This window comes from Perca fluviatilis, chromosome 13, assembly GCF_010015445.1.
Source record: "Perca fluviatilis chromosome 13, GENO_Pfluv_1.0, whole genome shotgun sequence".
Lineage (NCBI taxonomy): Eukaryota > Metazoa > Chordata > Actinopteri > Perciformes > Percidae > Perca > Perca fluviatilis.
In genome coordinates, this window is record NC_053124.1 from 2,246,287 (window position 1) to 2,269,210 (window position 22,924).

The following is a 22,924-nucleotide window of genomic DNA, read 5'->3' on the forward strand; positions in this document are numbered from 1 at the left end:
AGTAGTTCAATAAAAGATGTAATTCATATAAATTCATGCATCACCTAATTTCATCATCACATCCAGGCCTGGCCTCCAGGAAAGAACAGTTTGTTTAATCTATCTTATCTTGTGTTGTTCACACTATACAATGATTTATTGCTAGTTTTTGTTGAATAATACAGAAGACAAAGAGCTTAAAAAATAATCGCATATTGAATCGCAATCGCAATATTTTTGAAAAAAATCCCAATTAGATTATTGCCCTAATTTTAAAATTATAGCCCTAATTTGCAGGAAAAATTGACTTTGGGCAAGTAGAAAAAAAAAGACAGCTTTTTCATTTAAAAAATATGTACAACATTATGTTGTACATATTGTTTAAAGTGCCCATATTATGCTCATTTTCAGGTTGCTCTCAATTGTATTAAGAGGTTGTACCAGAATAGGTTTACATGGTTTAATTTTCAAAAAACACCATATTTTTGTCATTTTGTCACATTGCTGCAGCTCCTCTTTTCACCCTGTGTGTTGAGCTCTCTGTTTTAGCTACAGAGTGAGACATCTCACTTCTGTTCCAGCTTTGTTGGGAGTCGCACATGCTCAGTACCTAGGTAAGGACTACTAGCCAGTCAGAAGCAGAGTATGAGGGCGTGCCCTGACAGTACCTAGGTAAGGACTACTAGCCAGTCAGAAGCAGAGTATGAGGGCATGCCCTGACAGTACCTAGGTAAGGACTACTAGCCAGTCAGAAGCAGAGTATGAGGGCGTGCCCTGACAGTACCTAGGTAAGGACTACTAGCCAGTCAGAAGCAGAGTATGAGGGCGTGCCCTGACAGTATCTAGGTAAGGACTACTAGCCAGTCAGAAGCAGAGTATGAGGGCGTGCCATGCTAGCAGCTAGGCGAGCATTATAACGTGTGTTACAAAGTGACCACGTTTGTCTCTGAAGTAAAGGCTGGACTACAATAGAGCTGTTTGGAGCAGTTGGTGAACAGTGTTTATCTGTTGGAGATGGTAAGTCCCTTTGGGGGAGACTTTGGACTTTTTCACTTTGTAAACCTATAACGTGCACAAAAAAAAGATAAATAACAATAAAGGAAAGGGAAAAAGCCAAATAGCATAATATGAGCACTTTAAGTATTTTTGAAATAATTTTATAGTGATTTTTTCCTATTTTACATTTATGTTTTTTTTACTTTTGCAGTACTTGCTTTTACTGTATTTTTGATTTCCTCTTACTGTGTTTATTGTACGCACCAAACACCAATTATTTACGTCCATGTAAACGCACAAAGTGTGGGAGTGTGTGTATTGATAGTTTTCCCGTGACGTCACAGCACTATGGGAACGCCCACCTGGAGGGCAAAAAGAAGCTGCCCTCCACTGTCCGTGAATGAGTCTACTCAGCTTTTACCACACCGTAGCCTAAAATATCAGATATCAGAGTTGTTGTTCAACTGGATGCACAAACCAAAGAGAGACAAGCCTATACTCTGCTCCCTGACACTTCCCTATGCCCTGCTGGTCCTGTATTCTACACAAGATATATTGCTAACGTTAGGCAGCTAAACATCGCTAAATCAGTTCACAGCTCCCGCAGGGAAGTATAGTTATAAAGTGGAAGTAGACAAATTACCAACTAGGTAGCTTTGCTGTCTGCTTATCAACTCCTTGAACGGATTATAGTATATTTTACCACGGCTTATTTTAGAAAAGGCCATGGCAAGAAAACGTGTAGATTATCAAAAAAGACATTGGATCATAGATGTTTGTTTCTGACTGCCGGCGTTAGCTAGCATAGCTAACGTTAGCTCGCTATCCTTTTCCCAGAATTCGTGTCCGATCGCAGACAAAATCAAATGCAATCCAACAGCACATTATACAACATAAACAAAGACACGTTTTGTTGCCGGGGCCCTTTATGAAATGAGCAGTGGTGAAAGTTACGACATCATGTTATGGTTGAGTGTAGCTAGCTAGCTAGCTAGCTAGCTAGCGCGTTAGCTAACATTAATGGGAGAAATGAATGGGAAATTTACTTCTGGAACCTAATGGCGCTTTTCCATTACATGGTACATACTCGCCTCGCCTCGACTCTACTCGCCTTTTTTGGTTTTCCATTACGAAAAAAGTACCTAGTACCTGCTAACAGGTAAATTTTTTTAGTACCTCCTCAGTCGAGGTTCCAAGCGAGCTGAGGCGAGCCGAGAAGGTGACGTGAAACCCTGCAGGCTACAGATTGGTCGGAAAGAATCGTCACTGCATTGCTAGCGACAGACGGCATTTTTAAATAGTTTAGCCAGCAGTGTTTTTTTGCTGCCGGAGGCTCCACGTAGAGCTTTCTCCGTAGCATACAAGTGGCCTGATGTTTATACTTGTGCGCTGGTGTGTGTCGAGTCGCCGTGTGTGTGTGTGTGTAGCTGGTGAGCGAGGGAGAAGTGAGAGAGTGCCAGCGATTAGCTCCGCAGCAAGTAGTGACTCTAGAGTCATATATATGTGAGAGAAACAAAGTGTCTCCCCTGTTCTTTCTGACCACGGTGGGAAATCTGGAGCAGTAAAAGTTAACTATCTTGTTGATTTCATGTTGTTTACGGAGAAGGAGAACCAGGAAATGAGTCGGGGGGGAGGGGGGGAATGCAACGCTACCAAGCCACGCCCACGGCAGTCGCTATGACGACCAGCCACGCTGAGGCGGTACTGAAATCTGCAATGGAAAAGGGACGCACAGTGCGCCGAGTCGAGGTGAGTAGAGTCGTGGCGAGTCGAGTAGAGTCGAGGCGAGTCGAGCAGGTACCATGTAATGGAAAAACGCCATAAAAGGTCTCTCGGAGGAGGGACGGGACTGTTGAGCTCTATAGTTTTCAGAGAAGCAGCAAGCATGTCTTACCGTGTGATGGTTGTAGATCTCTCCATTGTAGCATAACCACAAGAAAGGAAACTTCTTGATGCGTAAGGGTTGCATACCATACAGCTGGTCCACAATGGCCAACCGGTGGAAGCCAAAACAGCAGTTGGTGAAGCCATTAACGTTCTCAAAGCGGAAGGCATCAGGGCCCCTGTGAGCGATCTTCATGGCACTGGTGCACTGAACTGACAGGCACTCATCACTGCCAAACAAAGCCCAGATACCACACATTTCACAGCTGTGGGAGAGGGATAGAAAAAACGCCAGACAGACAGTGTCGATTAGTGTGCAGTTTAGAACTATATAATTAAATACTAACAACCAGAAATGTAAAATAACTGTAACATAGAAACCAGAACTAAGAACTTGTTTTTATAATTTGTGAAAAAACTAATACAATGTTTTCTAATCTGTTTCAAAGTTTTAGATTCCTGAGAAATGCTTGTATAAAAGATTTCCTAAAAGTGCTGTAAACGTAATTAGAATATTAGGAGGTATACGATAAAGACACTAGCACCAAAGAGCCACACAAAACAAGAGCCACATAAGCAGGGCCACACGGAATCTGTGGACACAGAATTCCCACGGATTTTTAACTAATTCAAATAAAACTTAAGACTTCTTAGACTAGAGGCTTCCTCTCGGTGAACTGAATAAATCCAGGTATAAAAAAAAAAAAAAGAGGACGGTCCCTAACTAGCTAGCTACACCTATAATGATACAGCGGGTATAAGTTAGCAGCAGGTTTGATATTCGCAGGATATTCGTTTTCGACCTACCCCCATTCAGTGTCTTCAATAAAATTCCACTACATTACTAGTGTAGTATGTTGAGGACAGCTTAGGACACTTTGTCAAAAAAAAAAATCACAATGGTAATTGTTGTCGCTACCGATTTACAAGCGAAAACAGCACTTCAATCTACGTTCCGGCTGTTGGCTGAGTTAGGGACCGTCTACAAATTACATTACTCAGGCTGGTGACATAGACTACTGGGATTCTTTCAGGAAAGAAATCACCAAAAATCAACAAAAGTACATTTTCTCATTCTGATTGCTGTAGTACTTGCCAATGGCAGGCTACTACTTACTACAGGTCATATTTGTGTCATATGTCACATTATAGTGAAACGGGATGGAATTAAAAGTTTAAATAATCACTAAAAATCAACAAAAGTACATTTTCTCATTCTGATTGCTGTAGTACTTGCCAATGGTAAGCCTTTACTTACTACAGGTCATATTCTTCTCATATGTCACATTATAGTGAAACGGGATGGAATTAAAAGTTTAAAATATTCACCAAAAATCAACAAAAGTACATTTTCTCATTCTGATTGCTGTAGTAGCTGCCAATGGTGGACTGCTAGTTACTACAGGTCACGTTGTTGTCATAGGTCACATTATAGTGAAACAGGAAGGAATTAAAAGTTTAAAATATTCACCAAAAATCAACCAAAATACATTTTCTCATTCTGATTGCTGTAGTAGCTGCCAATAGTGGGCTGCTAGTTACTACAGGTCATATTTTTTTCATATGTCACATTATAGTGAAACAGGAAGGAATTAAAAGTTTAAAATATTCACCAAAAATCAACAAAAGTACATTTTCTCATTCTGATTGCTGTAGTACTTGCCAATGGCAGGCTACTACTTACTACAGGTAATATTTATTAAAAACATATGACCTGTAGTAACTAGCAGCCCACTATTGGCAGCTACTACAGCAATCAGAATGAGAAAATGTCTTTTGGTTGATTTTTGGTGAATATTTTAAACTTTTAATTCCTTCCCGTTTCACTATAATGTGACATATGAGAAAAATATGACCTGTAGTAAGTAAAGGCTTACCATTGGCAAGTACTACAGCAATCAGAAGAAAAATGTACCTTTTTGATTTTAGTGAATATTTCAAACTTTAATTCCATCCCGCTTCACTATAATGTGACGTATGAAAGATATGACCTGTAACTAGCAGCCCACCACTGGCAGCTACAACAGCAACAATGAGAAAATGTATTTTGGTTGATTTTTAGTGAATATTTTAAACTTTTAATTCCATCCCGTTCACTATAATGTGACACATAAAAACGTGTAGTAAGTAAAGGCTTACAGCAAGTAACTACAGCAATCAGAATGAAAAATACTGACTTTTGTTGATTTTAGTGAATATTTTAAACTTTTAATTCCATCCTGTTTCACTATAATGTGACATATGAGAAGAATATGACCTGTAGTAAGTAAAGGCTTACCATTGGCAAAGTACTACAGCAATCAGAAAAAAATGTACTTTTGTTGATTTTTAGTGAATATTTTAAACTTTTAATTCCATCCCGTTTCACTATAATGTGACATATGAGAAGAATATGACCTGTAGTAAGTAAAGGCTTACCATTGGCAAGTACTACAGCAATCAGAATGAGAAAATGTACTTTTGTTGATTTTTAGTGAATATTTTAAACTTTTAATTCCATCCTGTTTCACTATAATGTGACATATGAGAAGAATATGACCTGTAGTAAGTAAAGGCTTACCATTGGCAAGTACTACAGCAATCAGAATGAGAAAATGTATTTTGGTTGATTTTTAGTGAATATTTTAAACTTTTAATTCCATCCCGTTTCACTATAATGTGACATATGAGAAGAATATGACCTGTAGTAAGTAAAGGCTTACCATTGGCAAGTACTACAGCAATCAGAATGAGAAAATGTACTTTGGTTGATTTTTGGTGATAATTTTAAACTTTTAATTCCTTCCTGTTTCACTATAATGTGACATATGACAAAAATATTACCTGTAGTAAGTAGTAGCCTGCCATTGGCAAGTACTACAGCAATCAGAATGAGAAAATGTCTTTTGGTTGATTTTTGGTGATAATTTTAATCTTTTAATTCCATCCTGTTTCACTATAATGTGACATATGACAAAATATGATGTGTAGTAACTAGCAGTCCACCATTGGCAGCTACTACAGCAATCAGAATGAGAAAATGTCTTTTGGTTGATTTTTGGTGAATATTTTAAACTTTTAATTCCTTCCTGTTTCACTATAATGTGACATATGACAAAAAATATTACCTGTAGTAAGTAGTAGCCTGCCATTGGCAAGTACTACAGCAATCAGAATGAGAAAATGTCTTTTGGTTGATTTTTGGTGATAATTTTAATCTTTTAATTCCATCCTGTTTCACTATAATGTGACATATGACAAAAATATGATGTGTAGTAACTAGCAGTCCACCATTGGCAGCTACTACAGCAATCAGAATGAGAAAATGTCTTTTGGTTGATTTTTGGTGAATATTTTAAACTTTTAATTCCTTCCTGTTTCACTATAATGTGACATATGACAAAAAATATTACCTGTAGTAAGTAGTAGCCTGCCATTGGCAAGTACTACAGCAATCAGAATGAGAAAATGTCTTTTGGTTGATTTTTTGGTGATAATTTTAATCTTTTAATTCCATCCTGTTTCACTATAATGTGACATATGACAAAAATATGATGTGTAGTAACTAGCAGTCCACCATTGGCAGCTACTACAGCAATCAGAATGAGAAAATGTCTTTTGGTTGATTTTTGGTGAATATTTTAAACTTTTAATTCCTTCCTGTTTCACTATAATGTGACATATGACAAAAAATATTACCTGTAGTAAGTAGTAGCCTGCCATTGGCAAGTACTACAGCAATCAGAATGAGAAAATGTCTTTTGGTTGATTTTTGGTGATAATTTTAATCTTTTAATTCCATCCTGTTTCACTATAATGTGACATATGACAAAAATATGATGTGTAGTAACTAGCAGTCCACTATTGGCAGCTACTACAGCAATCAGAATGAGAAAATGTCTTTTGGTTGATTTTTGGTGAATATTTTAAACTTTTAATTCCTTCCTGTTTCACTATAATGTGACATATGACAAAAATGTGACCTGTAGTAACTAGTAGTCCACCATTGGCAGCTACTACAGCAATCAGAATGAGAAAATGTCTTTTGGTTGATTTTTGGTGAATATTTTAAACTTTTAATTCCTTCCTGTTTCACTATAATGTGACATATGACAAAAATATGACCTGTAGTAAGTAGTAGCCTGCCATTGGCAAGTACTACAGCAATCAGAATGAGAAAATGTACTTTTGTTGATTTTTGGTGATTTCTTTCCTGATAGAATCCCAGTAGTCTATGTCACCAGCCTGAGTAATGTAATTTGTAGACGGTCCCCAACTCAGCCAACAGCCGGAACATAGATTGAAGTGCTGTTTTCGCTTGTAAATCGGTAGCGACAACAATTACCATTGTGATTTTTTTTTGACAAAGTGTCCTAAGCTGTCCTCAACATACTACACTAGTAATGTAGTGGAATTTTATTGAAGACACTGAATGGGGGTAGGTCGAAAACGAATATCCTGCGAATATCAAACCTGCTGCTAACTTATACTCGCTTAATGATACTGTCTATTAGTGACAGGCGCGTTGGACAGACATGTCTTTGCGCTCTCAACTAAATCGTCATTTAGGTGATTTTGAGTTGACCAAAACGGTGAAACGTCTCCCTAAATTTGCTCTCCAACATACTGCGGAAATCGAGGCTTTGACACGGATATTCAACCGACGAATGTCAAATATTAAACTAACTTAGCAATGATATTTTAAGGTAATTACACCCTATAAACGTTACTTCGGAATTGGTCGATTTTCATGCTCTAACGTTATATGTAACGTTAACTATACTTTGTTACTGATAAGCTATTCAAGGAAATGTAAAAGTCAGTGAGGTTTTAAGCCGAATTCTTTTAAAACGCAATTTAATGTGAAAGTCACTATTTCTGTCTAACGTTACCCCGCGAGAATGTAAACAGATGAACAACACAAACACTGCTAGCTGTGTTACCTTACCTTGGTCTTTAAATGATTTTCGTAGAGATGAAGGATGTACTAGCTACTGAACGGCTGCACCATGCACGTACTGCAATGACTTCCGAGCATCGGCTTCGGCAAGACCCGTAGAATATTACGTTCTACCCGGAATTATAATCGTGTCTTCAAAATAAGAGCGTACTACATTGTTCGAGGGAAAAGCAATACCAATGTAGTTTAAAATTACATTATGTTGTAAAATCGAGATATATGAAAACTGCAGCTAGTAAACATAGATTTGCAGTAGTAGTAGTAGTAGTAGTAGTAGTAGTGCTCAAACACATTTTATTTGTATTCCAAAAAGCTTGAAATTATTCGGTGAAATGTTTTATTTTGAAGGTTCTATCCACAGATTACGGGGATGTTATTTTAATATTGACAGTGCAGTCCAGCCTCATGGCCATGTCCGCTTGCAACAGTTAATACTGTTGCATCACTTACAGACAGTGGCGGATTGCACTATATTTATATTGAAATCTTGAATCTCAGACTATACTGATATTGCACTATTCCTTCCCTCTCTTCAATTGTTATTGTATATTTTTTGTAAATTTGTAAATTCTATTGTGTTGTTATACTGCATACTTAACAGTATTTTTTTATAGGCTCTTTCTTACTGTCCTTTCTGTTTTTATTATTTCTATGTTAAGTGAGTGTTGTACTTTGAGAGCAAAGATTAACCAGAATCAAATTCCTTGTTTGTTTACGCAAACCTGGCCAATAAAACCGATTCTGATTTTGATTTTGCATTTTGGGGGCCCAATGTAAACAGAGGCATGGGGCCCTCCCCAGCTGTTGTTCTCCACCCTTTTTAATCTTTATTTAAAACATTTCAAAACCAACATGAAAAGGGTAGTAATGTTCCCTCAGCATTTTGTCTTTTTTCTAAACTGTATGTTAAATGAGCGGTGACGTTAAATCAGCTGTTTCACATAATGTTGTTCTAAGGTACCGTCTATGTGTTGGAGCGGTGTTTAGCTAGCAAATAAGCCCACTGATGGCAACGTTATTATTCATATTTTGGCACAATGTTAAGTAATTACAGAAATGGTGAATATAGTGAGATAAATGTGGTCTGAGCTGCACATTGCAAAATGTGTTATGTATCTGACTTGTTCATTAGCTCTGTGTGATATCTGTAACGTAAAAGCTGAACAGACTCACAGTAGTAAAACTGTCCCGGGACAGTCAGACAATGTCCTGTGTCACCGAGACACTGTCTCAGGACAGTCAGATATTGTGTGTGCATTTTTTGCATGTTAACGAGAGAGAATATTTCTCAATGTTTAACTATGTTTATTTAGAATAATGTATATCTTTGAATCATTGTACATCTTTGAAATGAAGATGTAGATTGTTTTACATAAATTTGTAGATGTAAAAAAACTTGCAAATTTGCAAAGTTGATAACTTGTGTTTTTAATTAATAGTTCCGGATTTGTTTTCAAGTACAGCTGACATACAGCCAACGCTCAGTCAGACCAGTTATATAGTGTCTGAACATCCTTGAAACTGCATGAAATTAATTAATTATTAATTAAAGAATTGCAAATAAATGTTTTTGTGGACATGTCTTTCTACCTAGGAAGAGTGTGGAGGAGAGAACACATCAGTGTATGGCGAAGGACATTAATGTGTGTGTGTTCCAGAAGCTGGAGAGTGGAGGGTCAGTATGTCATTAATTTTAATCTTAAAATGTAAGTATGGTATAAAAGTTACATTTGTTTTGTAGATCTTGGATTATCCCTGTGTTCTTCACATCTAGCTAAATGTATCCAGAAGTGGAAAATCTGCTGTGGATACAGTGTGAGTCCTGTAAAGGATGGCTGCACATAGAGTGTGCGGCTGCAGGAGTAAACTGCCACTGAATGTGGATACGTATGTGGATACATTGTTTTGTTTTTTTTATTAAGAAAAACTTCCCAAGCACAGTACAAGTATCAGAATGTTGCATAATGAAATGAAGGGGGAAACAAAAAGCAAAAAAAATTATACAAGCATAATAAATACATACAAATAAACATAATCACAGTAACATATGCATATACATATAAACAACTAAATAAATCAGAGAGGGAAAAGAAAAAAGGGTTTTATCCAGAGTTTGTCTCCTTGAAATAATCAAAAAAAAGGGCTCCAAGATTTCAAGAAAAGTTCGGGTTTCATTCTAACTCTAAATTTAATCTTTTCAAGTTTGAGGGCAAAAAGTAGGTAAAAAATCCACTGACGGTAGGTTGGAGGAGATGGCAGCTTCCAGTTAATTAGTATAAGTCTTCTAGCCAACAGTGTGCAAAGTGCAATATTATCCCTCTCTAAAGCTGTAAGTTTAACATTTTCCGGAAGGACCCCAAATAAAGCTGTCAATGGGTTGGGATCTATTACTGTGATAAGGAATTCTGAGATACAACTAAAAATTCCCCCCCAAAACCTTAATAACTTAGAACAGGACCAGAAAGAATGAAAGAGAGAGGCTGGCTCTGCAACACAGCGTGGGCAGGTGGGGTCTAAGTCAGGAAATATCTTGACAAGTTTCACCCTAGACCAATGAATACGATGCACTACCTTAAATTGAATAAGCCTATGCCTTGAGCTAACTGAAGAAGAATGTATCATTTTTAAGATAGTGTGCCAGGTTTCATCTCCTAACAAAATACCTAAGTCCTGCTCCCAGAGAGTTTTCAATGACCTGCTAGATGGGGTTTGATTGTCATTTATTGTACTGTAAATCTTTGAAATGGCACCCCTTATACATTTATGCTGGTCTAAAATACACTCCATAACACCTCTAGGAGGGGGAGAGGGGAACTCAGGAAAATGTTTACGGGCAAAGCTCCGAACTTGAAAATACCGAAATAAATGTGAATTGGACAAAGAAAATGTATTTTTAAGTTGGTCAAATGAAGCAAAGTTATTATCAATAAATAACTGATCAATTGTAACTAGACCCTGTGATTTCCAAATATTGAAAGCCCCATCAAAAAGAGAGGGTAGAAAGGAAGCGTTACTGGCAATGGGTGCAGCAGAAGAAAGACCCTTAAGCTCTAGAGCTCGACGGAACTGAGTCCAAATCCTCAGAGAGTGTTTAACAATTGGATTATTAATTGAGGTACTTTGAGTAGGGGGGATAGATGAACAGAGCAAAGATGTCAGTGTGACTGGGGAACAACAAGCAGCCTCTATTTGCACCCAGAGAGGTTTACACAGTTGCAAATCATGCCGGCACCAATACAGTAAGTTTCTAAAGTTGGCTGCCCAGTAATACGTTTGAAAGTTAGGCAAGGCCAAACCTGATACATTGTTTTTTTCCCCTACATGTGCTCTAGTACTTTTGTACTCTTCTCGATGTATAGTTAACAACATGTCTTGGTAGGACTCTGAGGGTTCTCCATCAGAATGGGACGGAGGGTCTATGGAAACATCCTGCCACATCTTTGGAACTTCGACAGCTTTTGCATCAAGCATATAGCCATTTCAGCGTTGAAAATGTTAGTGATTTTGGAAAAAGTTGCATGTTATTTATGTAGATTTGTTTATACCTACCCTCTATAAACAGTCAAATAAGGAATCTGAAGATGGCATCAGATAGGCATGGATGCCAGAAAACTGAACTTGATATGAATACACGCTGTACAGTTGATTTAGTGATAATGCCCTGTTTATGAATAACAACTCTTTTAAGTAAACATACAATTAGTAATGCAAAAAGTTATTGTTCTAAGATTCATTTCTCTTTTGCCGCCCCAATTAGCATATTGATACAGGCTGCCATAATCTACGATGAAGACGTCATAGATGTTGACCTTGTGCGCGACGTAATGATGCCTGAGGTAAGGAAATATGAATATAAAGGCCATGCTATAGTATGATCAGTGTTACTATGGTTTCTCCAGAATAAATAAAACAAACCATACCAGACATGCATGTGGTCACTACATTATTTCATGCTATTTCCAAGTTCAAATTTGTTTGCATTTTAAGGTTTCCTGTTGAAGGTAGATGCGGAGAGTAGCCTTGAGCAGGTATTAACACTCAAGGTGAGGCAAAGGTGATGTGAAAAAAATGATGGGCTTTATTATCAATGACCCAAGTAAGGTCCATAAGAAAAAATGACAATAGAAAGAATTAACAAAATTAAGGAAAGTAACTAAAAAGCACTTTCAAAAAAAGATAAAATTCAAATTGACTTAAGTCAAAACAATCAAAAGTATAAATACACCACTATTCGCTAGTAGACCTTAAATCAGGTTTAACGTGGAGATCCTCCAGCAGACTTACGTCCTACTACCTTCACGTATACTCCAGCTCTGTTCCCCTGAGCAAACACATGGCCACCCTATATAGCCTGACGCCACCCCTCAAATTGGAACATACCAACTTGTAAAACTCAGGGGTGGCTCAGGTGATTAGGCCGTAATGGCTTCATACAGCACACATAAATATACAACAATTAAATAATCAAATTTTTACACACAAGGTATCTTGTTGGTTGTATGTAAATATAATACAGCACAAGTCATGTTTGTGACAATCTATAGCTTTTAAACAATAAACTATGATAAATACATTTAGCTAGGCCTATCAAATAGTAAATCACCGCAGCAATAGATGTTAAAAATGTGTACACAAAACTACGGGATTAATACAGGGAATTCGATAAATGACAGACAATATAAAACCAGTATAAATAACCGGACATAGACCGTCAAACAAACATGTACAAGCAACATTCTTCACTCAGTCTTTGAGATTAAAACAGGTAGCGCATCGCTACCGTGACGGCAGCCATGCGCCCCGTCACATTTCCATTAACATTGTCACGAACCACGAGGGTTTCTGTAGGTTTCTGGCTGACAGGTTCGTGTCCATGCATTCGGTATTGGAATAACAAGCATTGCTGGTTTTTTTTCTGTATTATTTATTCATTATTTTTTAATAATTAATTATTTATGAATTAATTTCATTATGTCCTAATGGATTTTAATGCATTCATTTCATCTTCATTTCATGATTTACTATATGTGTGTACTGTGGAAATTCTATTTTATTTTATTATTTTAAGTTTATGATGTATTTTGCTCTGTTATCTGCATTTGCTAACATGGCCTACTACTAGTTGGCTTCAAAACAGTAGTATTATGGCTCAGTTAGTTGTCAAACAATTATAAGCCCTGGAGTTCACCATCATTAGACTGATAGAAGTTGGCACAGATACTGTGATTGGGCATCGTCAGGAATGTTGTTCAGTAGATTTCAATCTACAGAGACAAAAAGCAAATGGTTGAAACATTGAAGATATTGGCAGGATCAGAATGTATGCTGTCTGAAGATATCTGAGATTACACATATCTGGACCTGCATTCCATCTCAAATTGTTTCTATTACAACATACCAGTTGAGGTAAAACAGAAAGACTATGGTCTAATCCAAGCAGAAGAGGGGTTTTGTCGTTTCATTTGTAAATATTGACCTGGAGTGGAGTTGGACGGTTTATTTCTGCATTGCACTAAAACCCCTCCAATGTCCAGAAGGTGCTTAAAGAGTGCATGCACAAGGTGAAAGAGTAGGTGTGTGTGTGTGTGTGTGTGTGTGGGTGTGTGTGTGTGTGAGAGAGAGTGAGAGAGAGAGTGAACATGTGCTTATGTACCATGCAAAGTTTTCTAGTTTCAGTTTCCAAAGTTTCATGTTCATGTTTCTAAGGATTAAAATTTGTTCTCCAAAACTGTCCAGTTGTCTGTTTTATTTTTTATTATAGTCTACATATGTCATGGATGGATAGGCCCACAGATAGGCTAGCCTAAACGAATGTTGTAGCCTATGACTTAAACAGACTTGGTAAGATGCCTAATTATGCCTATAATAATCATCTAAAAAAAATGCAAATATTATTTATTCTTTAAAGTTGAGCTGGCACAAGGAATTTCATTATGTATAATTCCCTTTATGAGTACATGGAAATAAACTACTCGAACTTGAACTAATGTTGCCGTCTAGCTCCATAGACTTCCATTCATTTAGCACTCGCCCGCGATCACCCCCAGTGGAACTCTGGTGGAACTGCAATTAAATCCGGTACAATGGGGCAGAATAGGGAGTGAACAGGCTCTCTGTAGACTGGCTCTGACCAGGTCAAAGTGGCCGATCAGCAGAGAGAGAAGGCGGGCGTGATTGTCTCAAGCAGCACTGTCATCTAGCCAGTTATTGGCCAGCACGGCTGTCAGTAAACCTGATGGGATGAAAGCAAAAAGCCAGCCTTCATCTGGTCAGTCTCAGGCCACATCTACACTGCTACGTTTTGGTTTAAAAACTAATATCTTCTGCTACGTTAACGCCTCACATTCACACTACTGCAGCGTTTCCGAGCTCCTGAAACGGAGACATTTGGAAACACTGCTGCCCCCGTTTTGGTTTGAAAACTCCGGGGTTGCTTTGTATCGGTTAGATGGCTTACAGACCTTTCAGTAACAGTTCCACCTTGTCGTCGCTCCAAGATAATAAATCCCTGCTCCTACTTTTCACCAATTGTTCTTTCTCCAAAGTATTTTCTGTATCTTCAACTTCTACATCCATGATTTAGTAACATCAGACAATCTGCTTTCTGTTTACATCTTTTAACACTAATAAACGTGCTGGACTGCTGGAGATCTGTGTCGACATTTCTGTCTACACTTTGCATCATAGAAACTAGACGGGAAGGTGGCTACAGTTAGGCTACATTTTGGCGAGGAAAAAAACTAGCATAGGGATTATATTTTATATATAATATTTTATATAACGTATGGCTTTAGGTATATATATTTTATTTATTTTACTATTCTTTGTTTTTTAACACTTTGTTCTGTTCATTTAAATCTCATTGACTTTAGAGTCTGTAGAGTAGCACTTTATTGTGTTGACTGCCATAGTGTGTTCTTGTGAAATAAAAAGTACATCCATAAATCATTAACAATTTACAGCATTATATCTGAGAATCTCGGGATTAAAGGAATGAAAAAGGTGTCTGATAGTTTTGTGATCAATATGAGAAAGAAGTGGAGGGTGGGAGGGATCAGGGGAGATGGACAGTGATATCATTTGTGATTAGTTTGATCTTTGTTGGTCAAAAAAGCCTCTGTTGAAAAGCTGGAAACTGGTGTGGGCGGGGTTGTTTTACTGATCTTATCCACCGTATTGAATAGAAATGGGATTGTGTCTGTTGTTATAAATCGGATAAGTGTAATGATTAGATTCATCTTATTGCTGGACAGCATATTTGTACTTAAGCAGAAATTGCTTAATCTGCTTTTCTGGGAACACATTTTTAGACACCGGGGTGAATGTTTGACATTTGTCGGTTTTCATGGATGTTACCTTCAATAGGTCTGTGTCAAAGCCTAGATTTCACTCAGTTTCAGGGTATGTTGGAGAGCTAATTTAGACTTATCACAGTTATTTTAACTCAAAATCACCAAAAATGACGATGCACTTAAGAGCGCAAATCGCTACTAAAGATACCACAGAACTGAATGTCTGTCCAACACGCCCGTCACTATAGAGGTAGTTAGAGACCGTCGTAAAATTGCAACGCCACTCATTTTAATCTTTATTAACTTTTTCGTTTTACAACATAGAAATCTCAAACCACTTCCATTATAGAGAGGGAGAGCCATTAAACAGTTCACACTTGTGAATTAGTAAAAATAAAGATAAATAAAGATGTAGGCTATAGTTACCAATAACGATAGTAGTTTCAACCATTTTCTGATTAATGAATATATTGGCATCAAACCACTAGTAATATGTCTCAGACATCCCCTCACAAATTTCACAGCTGTTTGTGAAAAAAAAAATCCTTTGAAAACACCTTATCAATATCAGTGATCTGTTGGTGATTTAATGCAAATTTAAAGATTATTATTTCAACACATTTCTCATTAATGAATATATTGACATCCAACCTGTAATATTTTCTAAACATCGTCTCCAAACTTTCACAGCTTTTAGTCTTTAGCAAATCCCTTAGCATCTTCATCAGTGACCAATTGTCTATAAAATGCATGTTTAAAGGTCATGTATTTAATAGGTTTCTTAGGACATTTTATCACAACTTTTACAGCTATTAGCTGTTAGATGCTAAGGGATTTGCTAAAGACTTTTTCACAAACTAACAGCTGTGAAATTTGTAAGAGGATGTCTGAGACATATTACAGGTGATTTGATGCCAATATATTAATAAATGAGAAACTTATTAAATTGATAACCTTCAAATATGCATTTTATATACAATATGTCACTGATGAGCATGCTAAGGGATTGCTAAAGACTTTTTCACAAACTAACAGCTGTGAAAGTTGGCAAAGATATCTGAGAAATATTACAGGGGGTTTGATGTCAACATATACAGAGATGAGAAACCTATTAAATACATAAGCTTTAAATATGCATTTTATAGACAATTGGTCACTGATGAGGATGCTAAGGGATTTGCAAAAGACTTAAACACAAAGTAAAAAAGTTTTGAGACGATGTTTGGAAAATATTTCAGGTGTTTGTTTTTTTTTATTTGTTTTTTTTTTTATTTAAATTGTATCAAGAATGCCATAAACATGAAAAGAAATTTAATACAATTGAGGATAAAAACACAATAAAGTCCAGGACTTATTTCCATTGTGGTCCTCAACACATCAGGACAAGACAAGACACGTACAGAGTGTGTGATAAAAATCGACATGACATAAAAACATTTTCCTTAAATAAATAAAAATATAAACGGTAATTTGCCTTTTGTTCTATTCCGCAACCCTATGTAGTAACCAGGCCTTGATTGTCTTTTTAAAAGAATTCAGTGTGGAAATTACTTTAATTTGCCGATCTAACTTGTTCCACTGAACTGCCCCTATGTAGGCAATGCTTCCTTTCCCTAACACTGTCTTAAATCTGTAAGGACACAGGTCAGATATGCTGCCACACATGTAAATATTGTGTATGTCATTTACCTTAGTTATAAGAAACGACAAAAAAATTGGGACACTACCAAACAATATTTTATAGATCATGGTCAGTCTTGACAGTAACACGAAACTCAACAGGGAGCCAATTGAGCTCAACAAATTGTGGCCTACCTACAGTGGGTACGGAAAGTATTCAGACCCCTTTACATTTTTCACTCTTTGTTTTATTGCAGCCATTTGCTAAAATAAAAAAAGTTCATTTTATTTCTCATTAATGTACACTCAGCACCCCATCTTGACAGAAAAAAACAGAAATGTAGAAAGTTTTGCAAATTAAAAAAGAAAAACTGAAATATCACATGGTGTATACAAGTATTCAGACCCTTTGCTGTGACACTCATATTTAACTCACATGCTGTCCATTTCTTCTGATCCTCCTTGAGATGGTTCTACTCCTTCATTGGAGTCCTGCTGTGTTTAATTAAACTGATTGGACTTGATTAGGAAAGGCACACACCTGTCTATATAAGACCTTACAGCTCACAGTGCATGTCAGAGCAAATGAGAATCATGAGGTCGAAGGAACTGTCCAAGGAGCTCAGAGACAGAATTGTGGCAAAGCACAGATCTGGCCAAGGTTACAAAAGAATTTCTGCAGCACTCAAGGTTCCTAAGAGCACAGTGGCCTCCATAATCCTTAAATGGAAGAAGTTTGGGACGACCAGAACTCTTCCTAGACCTGGCCGTCCAGCCAAACTGAGCAATCGTGGGAGAAGAGCCTTGGTGAGAGAGTTAAAGAAGAACCCAAAGATCACTGTGGCTGAGCTCCAGAGATGCATTAGGGAGATGGGAGAAAGTTCCACAAAGTCAACTATCACTGCAGCCCTCCACCAGTCGGGGCTTTATGGCAGAGTGGCCCGACAGAAGCCTCTCCTCAGTGCAAGACATATGAAAGCCTGCATAGAGTTTGCCAAAAAACACATGAAGGACTCCCAGACTATGAGAAATAAGATTCTCTGGTCTGATGAGACCAAGATTGAACTTTTTGGCGTTAATTCTAAGCAGTATGTGTGGAAAAAACCAGGCACTGCTCATCACCTGCCCAATACAATCCCAACAGTGAAACATGGTGGTGGCAGCATCATGCTATGGGGGTGTTTTTCAGCTGCAGGGATAGGACGACTGGTTGCAATTGAAAGAAAGATGAATGCAGCCAAGTACAGAGATATCCTGGAAGAAAACCTCATCCAGAGTGCTCAGGACCTCAGACTGGGCCAAAGGTTCACCTTCCAACAAGACAATGACCCTAAGCACACAGCTAAAATAACAAAGGAGTGGCTTCGGAACAACTCTGTGACCATTCTTGACTGGCCCAGCCAGAGCCCTGAGCTAAACCCAATTGAGCATCTCTGGAGAGACCTGAAAATGGCTGTCCACCAACGTTCACCATCCAACCTGACGGAACTGGAGTGGATCTGCAAGGAAGAATGGCAGAGGATCCCCAAATCCAGGTGTGAGAAACTTGTTGCATCATTCCCAAGAAGACTCATGGCTGTACTAGCTCAAAAGGGTGCTTCTACTCAATACTGAGCAAAGGGTCTGAATACTTATGACCATGTGATATTTCAGTTTTTCTTTTTTAATAAATTTGTAAAAATGTCTACATTTGGTTTTTTTCTGTCAAGATGGGGTGCTGAGTGTGCATTGAGAAGTAAAATGAACTTTTTTGATTTTAGCAAATGGCTGCAATGAAACAAACAGTGAAAAATGTAAAGGGGTCTGAATACTTTCCGTACCCACTGTATATGAGACCTATGGCCCAAGTTCAGGCTTACTCGTATTAATTTATTCTATGCTGTTTGCAGCCTCCCTTTAAGTTGGTTTGTTAGGCCTTCAAACCAGGAAGTACATGCAAATTCAAAATTATTTAAAATTAAGGCGTTGGCTAAAATGATCATTGTTGACCCATCTAAAAAATTTGAATTTCTGGCTTAAAACTTTGTGAGCCCAGTGACTTTACTGAGAACCTTATTGGCCATATTCCTGCCATCCACGTTGTTTTCTAGGATGCAACCCAAGTATTTTACTGAAGCTTTTTCACTGACCACTTTTTGAGCTGAACAAGATGGCCTCTGTCTTACCAAAATGTAGGGACAACAGCCAGTTGTTTACAGAAGATGGCTCTGAGCTCAGGGTACTCTCTATAGTGGATTGATGTTTATGAGACATTAAAAGAGCCGAATTATCAGCGTACAGAAATAGTTCACATAAACAGGAGTCTGCCATATCGTTAATGTATGTTAAAAATAAAGCCGGACCAAGAATGCTTCCTTGAGGAACGCCGCATTCAACTACACAAGGGTCAGACAGCACTCCCCCCAAGACCACCAGTTGTTCCCTCCCTGATAGGTAAGACCTAAACCACCTACAGGTGGAGTTGTCTGCCCCCAAGGCCTCAAGTTTGGCAATCAGTCTGTCATGATTCACTGTATCAAATGCCTTTTGCAGATCCAATAACACCAGTCCGCAGAGATTTCCATTATCTAATTCCCTGCAAATGAAGTCTGATAAATAGAGTAGGCATGATTCGGTAGAATGTGACTTCCTGAATCCGGATTGGAATTTAAACAAGAAGTTGTTTTTATTCATGTATGCATTAAATTGCTCATTGACCAACTTTTCAAAAAATGTTGAGACTGTGCACAAAATAGAGACTGGTCTGTAGTTACCAGAATCTTTGTTGTTTCCCTTTTTTAAAAGAGGTACTACCTTGGCCCTCTTGAGGTCATTGGGGAAAACACCAGATTCAACAGACAGGTTAAGCCTTTTTTCCATCTCCCCTACCTCAACCTTCCGTAAGGTAAATGAGTTAGGCAGTGCACCAAGTTTATTATAGTATGATTTCACCCTATCAATGCTAAATAACCCGGAGGACGGCCAAAGATTTGAGACCAGCTGTTCTGCTATAGAAGTGAAGTAGGTATTAAAATGATTAGCAACCTCTTTATTATTGAAATTTAGGGCACCATTCATTTTTAATCCTGTGCTTCTTGGTTTCTTGGCATTTGTCTTAGTGGCCCCCAAATCCTTTAAGGTCTTCCACAACTTTTTGGGGTTATCTTTATTATTTGATATATCATTCTTATAGTGGGTTGATTTTGCATCTCTAATAAGTTCCTGAGTCTTATTTCTTGCTTGCTTATATAAAATAAGATCATGATGATTTTTAGTTCTATGAAAAGTTTTAAGAGCTTTTTCCCTGGTTTTAATAGCATCACGTATAGCTTCATTAAACCACGTACTAGAACGCTGTTTAACTCTGATCTGTCTAAGAGGGGTCACCTTATTGATAATTTTTAAAAATCTATCTTTAAACTCTGACCATACTATATTAACACATGAACAATTTACCACAGGGGACCGATCCACCTCATCAACCAGCCTCTTGAATAGAAAGTTTCCTGGGAGTATTGTTTAAATGATCTTGATAGTACAGTCTTGTGAGAGTAAAAGGTTTTTTTACCAGTTTTTCTTGTGCAAAAAATTATATTATGATCACTTATGCCGTAAGTAATAGTACCACTTTGAGATATTTCAGTTTTGTCTGAAACTAAGATCAATAAATAAAATGGGATTGGTTTTTGGTAGACTTATGTCCATCCAAACAATCTCTAAATCACTAGCTATATCATATCTACAGTTAAAAGCCACATCTGAGTGCACATATACACAAACCCCGCCCCCTTTTCTATTTCGGTCCTTCCTAACTATACAGTAATTATTAATGGCAATTTCCTCATCGCTTATGGTTTGATCTAACCAACTTTCCATTAAACAGATAACCCCGATCTCTGATTGTTTCACTAGTTGTCTAATTTCCTCAATTTTAGGTGGCAGACTTCTGACATTTAGATGTAGGAAATGTAAACCTTTCTTACTAAAAGTTGATTTAAAGTCTGATTTAAAGTCTCTGACCTTCTCCTCCAGCATCTGGCCATCCTCTGCCTTGTTGTTAGAAGATGCTGTCATGCGCCTGCCGCCACGGTCGTCACCAATCCGGGGCACATTCTCAGTCACATTGCGGCGATGGGCTCCGGAGAGAGGAGACGGAAAGACAGTGATGCTGTGCGACCCCGAACTGCGAGCTGCTGGACTCCCAGGAGCCGCTGTCACGTCCCCGATGTCGCCGTGTCTCCGGCATGACGCATCATCCAATGAACCGTCTCTGCCATTGTCAAGTTGTGTGCGATTTCTGGCTGACCACAGCTCTGCCCAACTTAAAAACTGCTTTATCCTTGATGAACGCAAAGGACAACTCAAAACTGTTCACTTTGATTGTTTATTGTCATAAAGATGGAACAGAATAGGTTGATAACCTTCAAAACACACAAACAAAAACCATGAATTAGTTACGAATGACTCAATTTCACTTTCTCAAAAATAAGCATAAACTAATGTTACTGAATCCTCAAACCTAACCAAACAATCATTTCATCATTTAGATTAACCTAGGATCATTGCAAGTTAATAATTATCAATATCATAATTAAACTCATTTAATAATTCAACAATACACATGATTAGAGTAACGTTACTGTCAAGTTCTACGTTCACATAATGAAGTCTTCACTATTTAAATTTGAAATGTATGTTACAACCAAACAAAAGGGCATATAGAAGCATGAATTCAACACATTTCAACACATTCTGTCCTACCAGTTGCGTCTTTGGATGATCAGGAGCTGTGGTCATTGGTATCTCTTCTCAGGGATGAGTGAGAGCCAAGTAAGCTTTTACCAAACATTTCGATGCCATGCACATGCACTGCTTGTGGGTGCGCAGGTTAATATGGTCCCCAGAGCACTTCCTGGTGGTTGGTTTCAACAGCTCCGGTTGCATGGTTGCCCCCTGCAGGTTGGGAGTGCTTTGAGCGCCTTGGGTGGATTTAGGCTTGAGTGCTCGGTATAGCTTGTAGTCAGGAATTGACACAACACCTCCCACTTGACCTCCTGGTTCTTCAACCCAAGGAGGTCACACAGAACTGTGACGTGTTGGATTCAGTTACTCTATTTTTGATCCTGTTGCTGCTGCTCTTCAACTGGAAGCAAGACAACTATCCGTCTGACATCCCTGTGAAGAACTGTTGCTGGTATCTTGATCGAATGTTTTTCCATCCTTTTAGTGGGCTTCACAGTTGCGACTGGGTAGCTGGGGAAGGATCGGAGATATACATCCCTCACAATTCCCTTCTTGTCAGTGTTAACGTCAATAACTCTGGCAAGCCTGTACTGACCTCTCAAGGCGTTCTGGTCGGCCAGCCAGACGACATCTCCAATTGCCACATTCCTGTGAGCGGTGTGCCACTTGGTCCGGACAAACAGGTTTGGTCCGGCTAACTGACTCAATTTTCTCCAGAATCGGTCAACTTCTGTTTGGATGGTTCTTAATCTCTTGTAGGAGTAACCTTCAAAGTCAAAGGTCCCTGGATCTCCTCTGGGTCCGGTTCGTCCGAGTAGAAGTGAATTTGGGCTAATGTATTCTACACAGTCCTCTCTGCTCTGAGTCCTGGCATCAATAGGCCGCTCATTGGCGAGGTTGGAAGCCATATAAAGGAAAGTCTGAAATTCACCCCATGTGAGGACTCCATTACCTCCCAGATTGTGTAAAGCCCGCTTCACAGTTCGGACAGCAGCTTCAGCAGCTCCATTTCTGTGAGGTGAGTCTGCTGGATGGATCCTCCAGCTCCATTCTGTGCCATGCTTGGAAACGTCGTTTTCAAGCTTCGATTTCTCCAGCCGGTCCAGAAACATGCAGAGTTCTTTGAGGGCAGGTCTGGCTCCGACAAAGTTTTTACCAGGATCCGACCACAATTTCCTTGGATGCCCTCTCAGTGCCGTAAATCTTTGGTAGGCTAACAGGAAGCCTTCAGCTGACTGGTCGCTGACAAGGTCTGTGTGCATAGCTCTTGACACCATGCAGCAAAAGACAATTCCCCACACCTTAAGTTTCACCTTCTTTCTCACCTCATCCTTCACTTCCTAAGGTCCAAATAAGTCCACTGTGGTGTACTCAAAGGAATTGGCTGGTGTTATTCTCTCCGATGGAAGGTCACTCATGATCTGTTGGCATCTCCGGGCCTTAAGTTTCCTGCATGTCACACAGTTAACGATCTTTTGAGCTAGTTTCCGGC

General features: G+C 38.4%; 1 protein-coding gene and 1 long non-coding RNA gene across 2 annotated transcripts in view; both read right to left on the bottom strand.

The window, feature by feature from the left end:
- The window catches only part of asns (asparagine synthetase), a 35,119-nt gene extending 27,238 nt beyond the window's left edge, over positions 1-7,881 (bottom strand). The window contains exons 1-2 of the mRNA XM_039820392.1: positions 7,787-7,881; positions 2,870-3,125 (exon numbers count right to left, since the gene is read on the bottom strand). Coding sequence (XP_039676326.1) covers positions 2,870-3,118 — 249 coding nt within the window. The 5' untranslated portion in view covers positions 3,119-3,125; positions 7,787-7,881. The remainder of the gene's footprint in view (positions 1-2,869; positions 3,126-7,786) is intronic.
- Positions 7,882-12,348: 4,467 nt separating this feature from the next.
- Positions 12,349-22,062, bottom strand: LOC120571454. Its single transcript, XR_005641231.1, has 3 exons — positions 21,451-22,062; positions 20,710-21,110; positions 12,349-13,062 (listed from the first exon to the last, which is right to left on the bottom strand). It is a non-coding gene; the product is annotated as an uncharacterized LOC120571454 (long non-coding RNA).
- Positions 22,063-22,924: the final 862 nt, after the last annotated feature.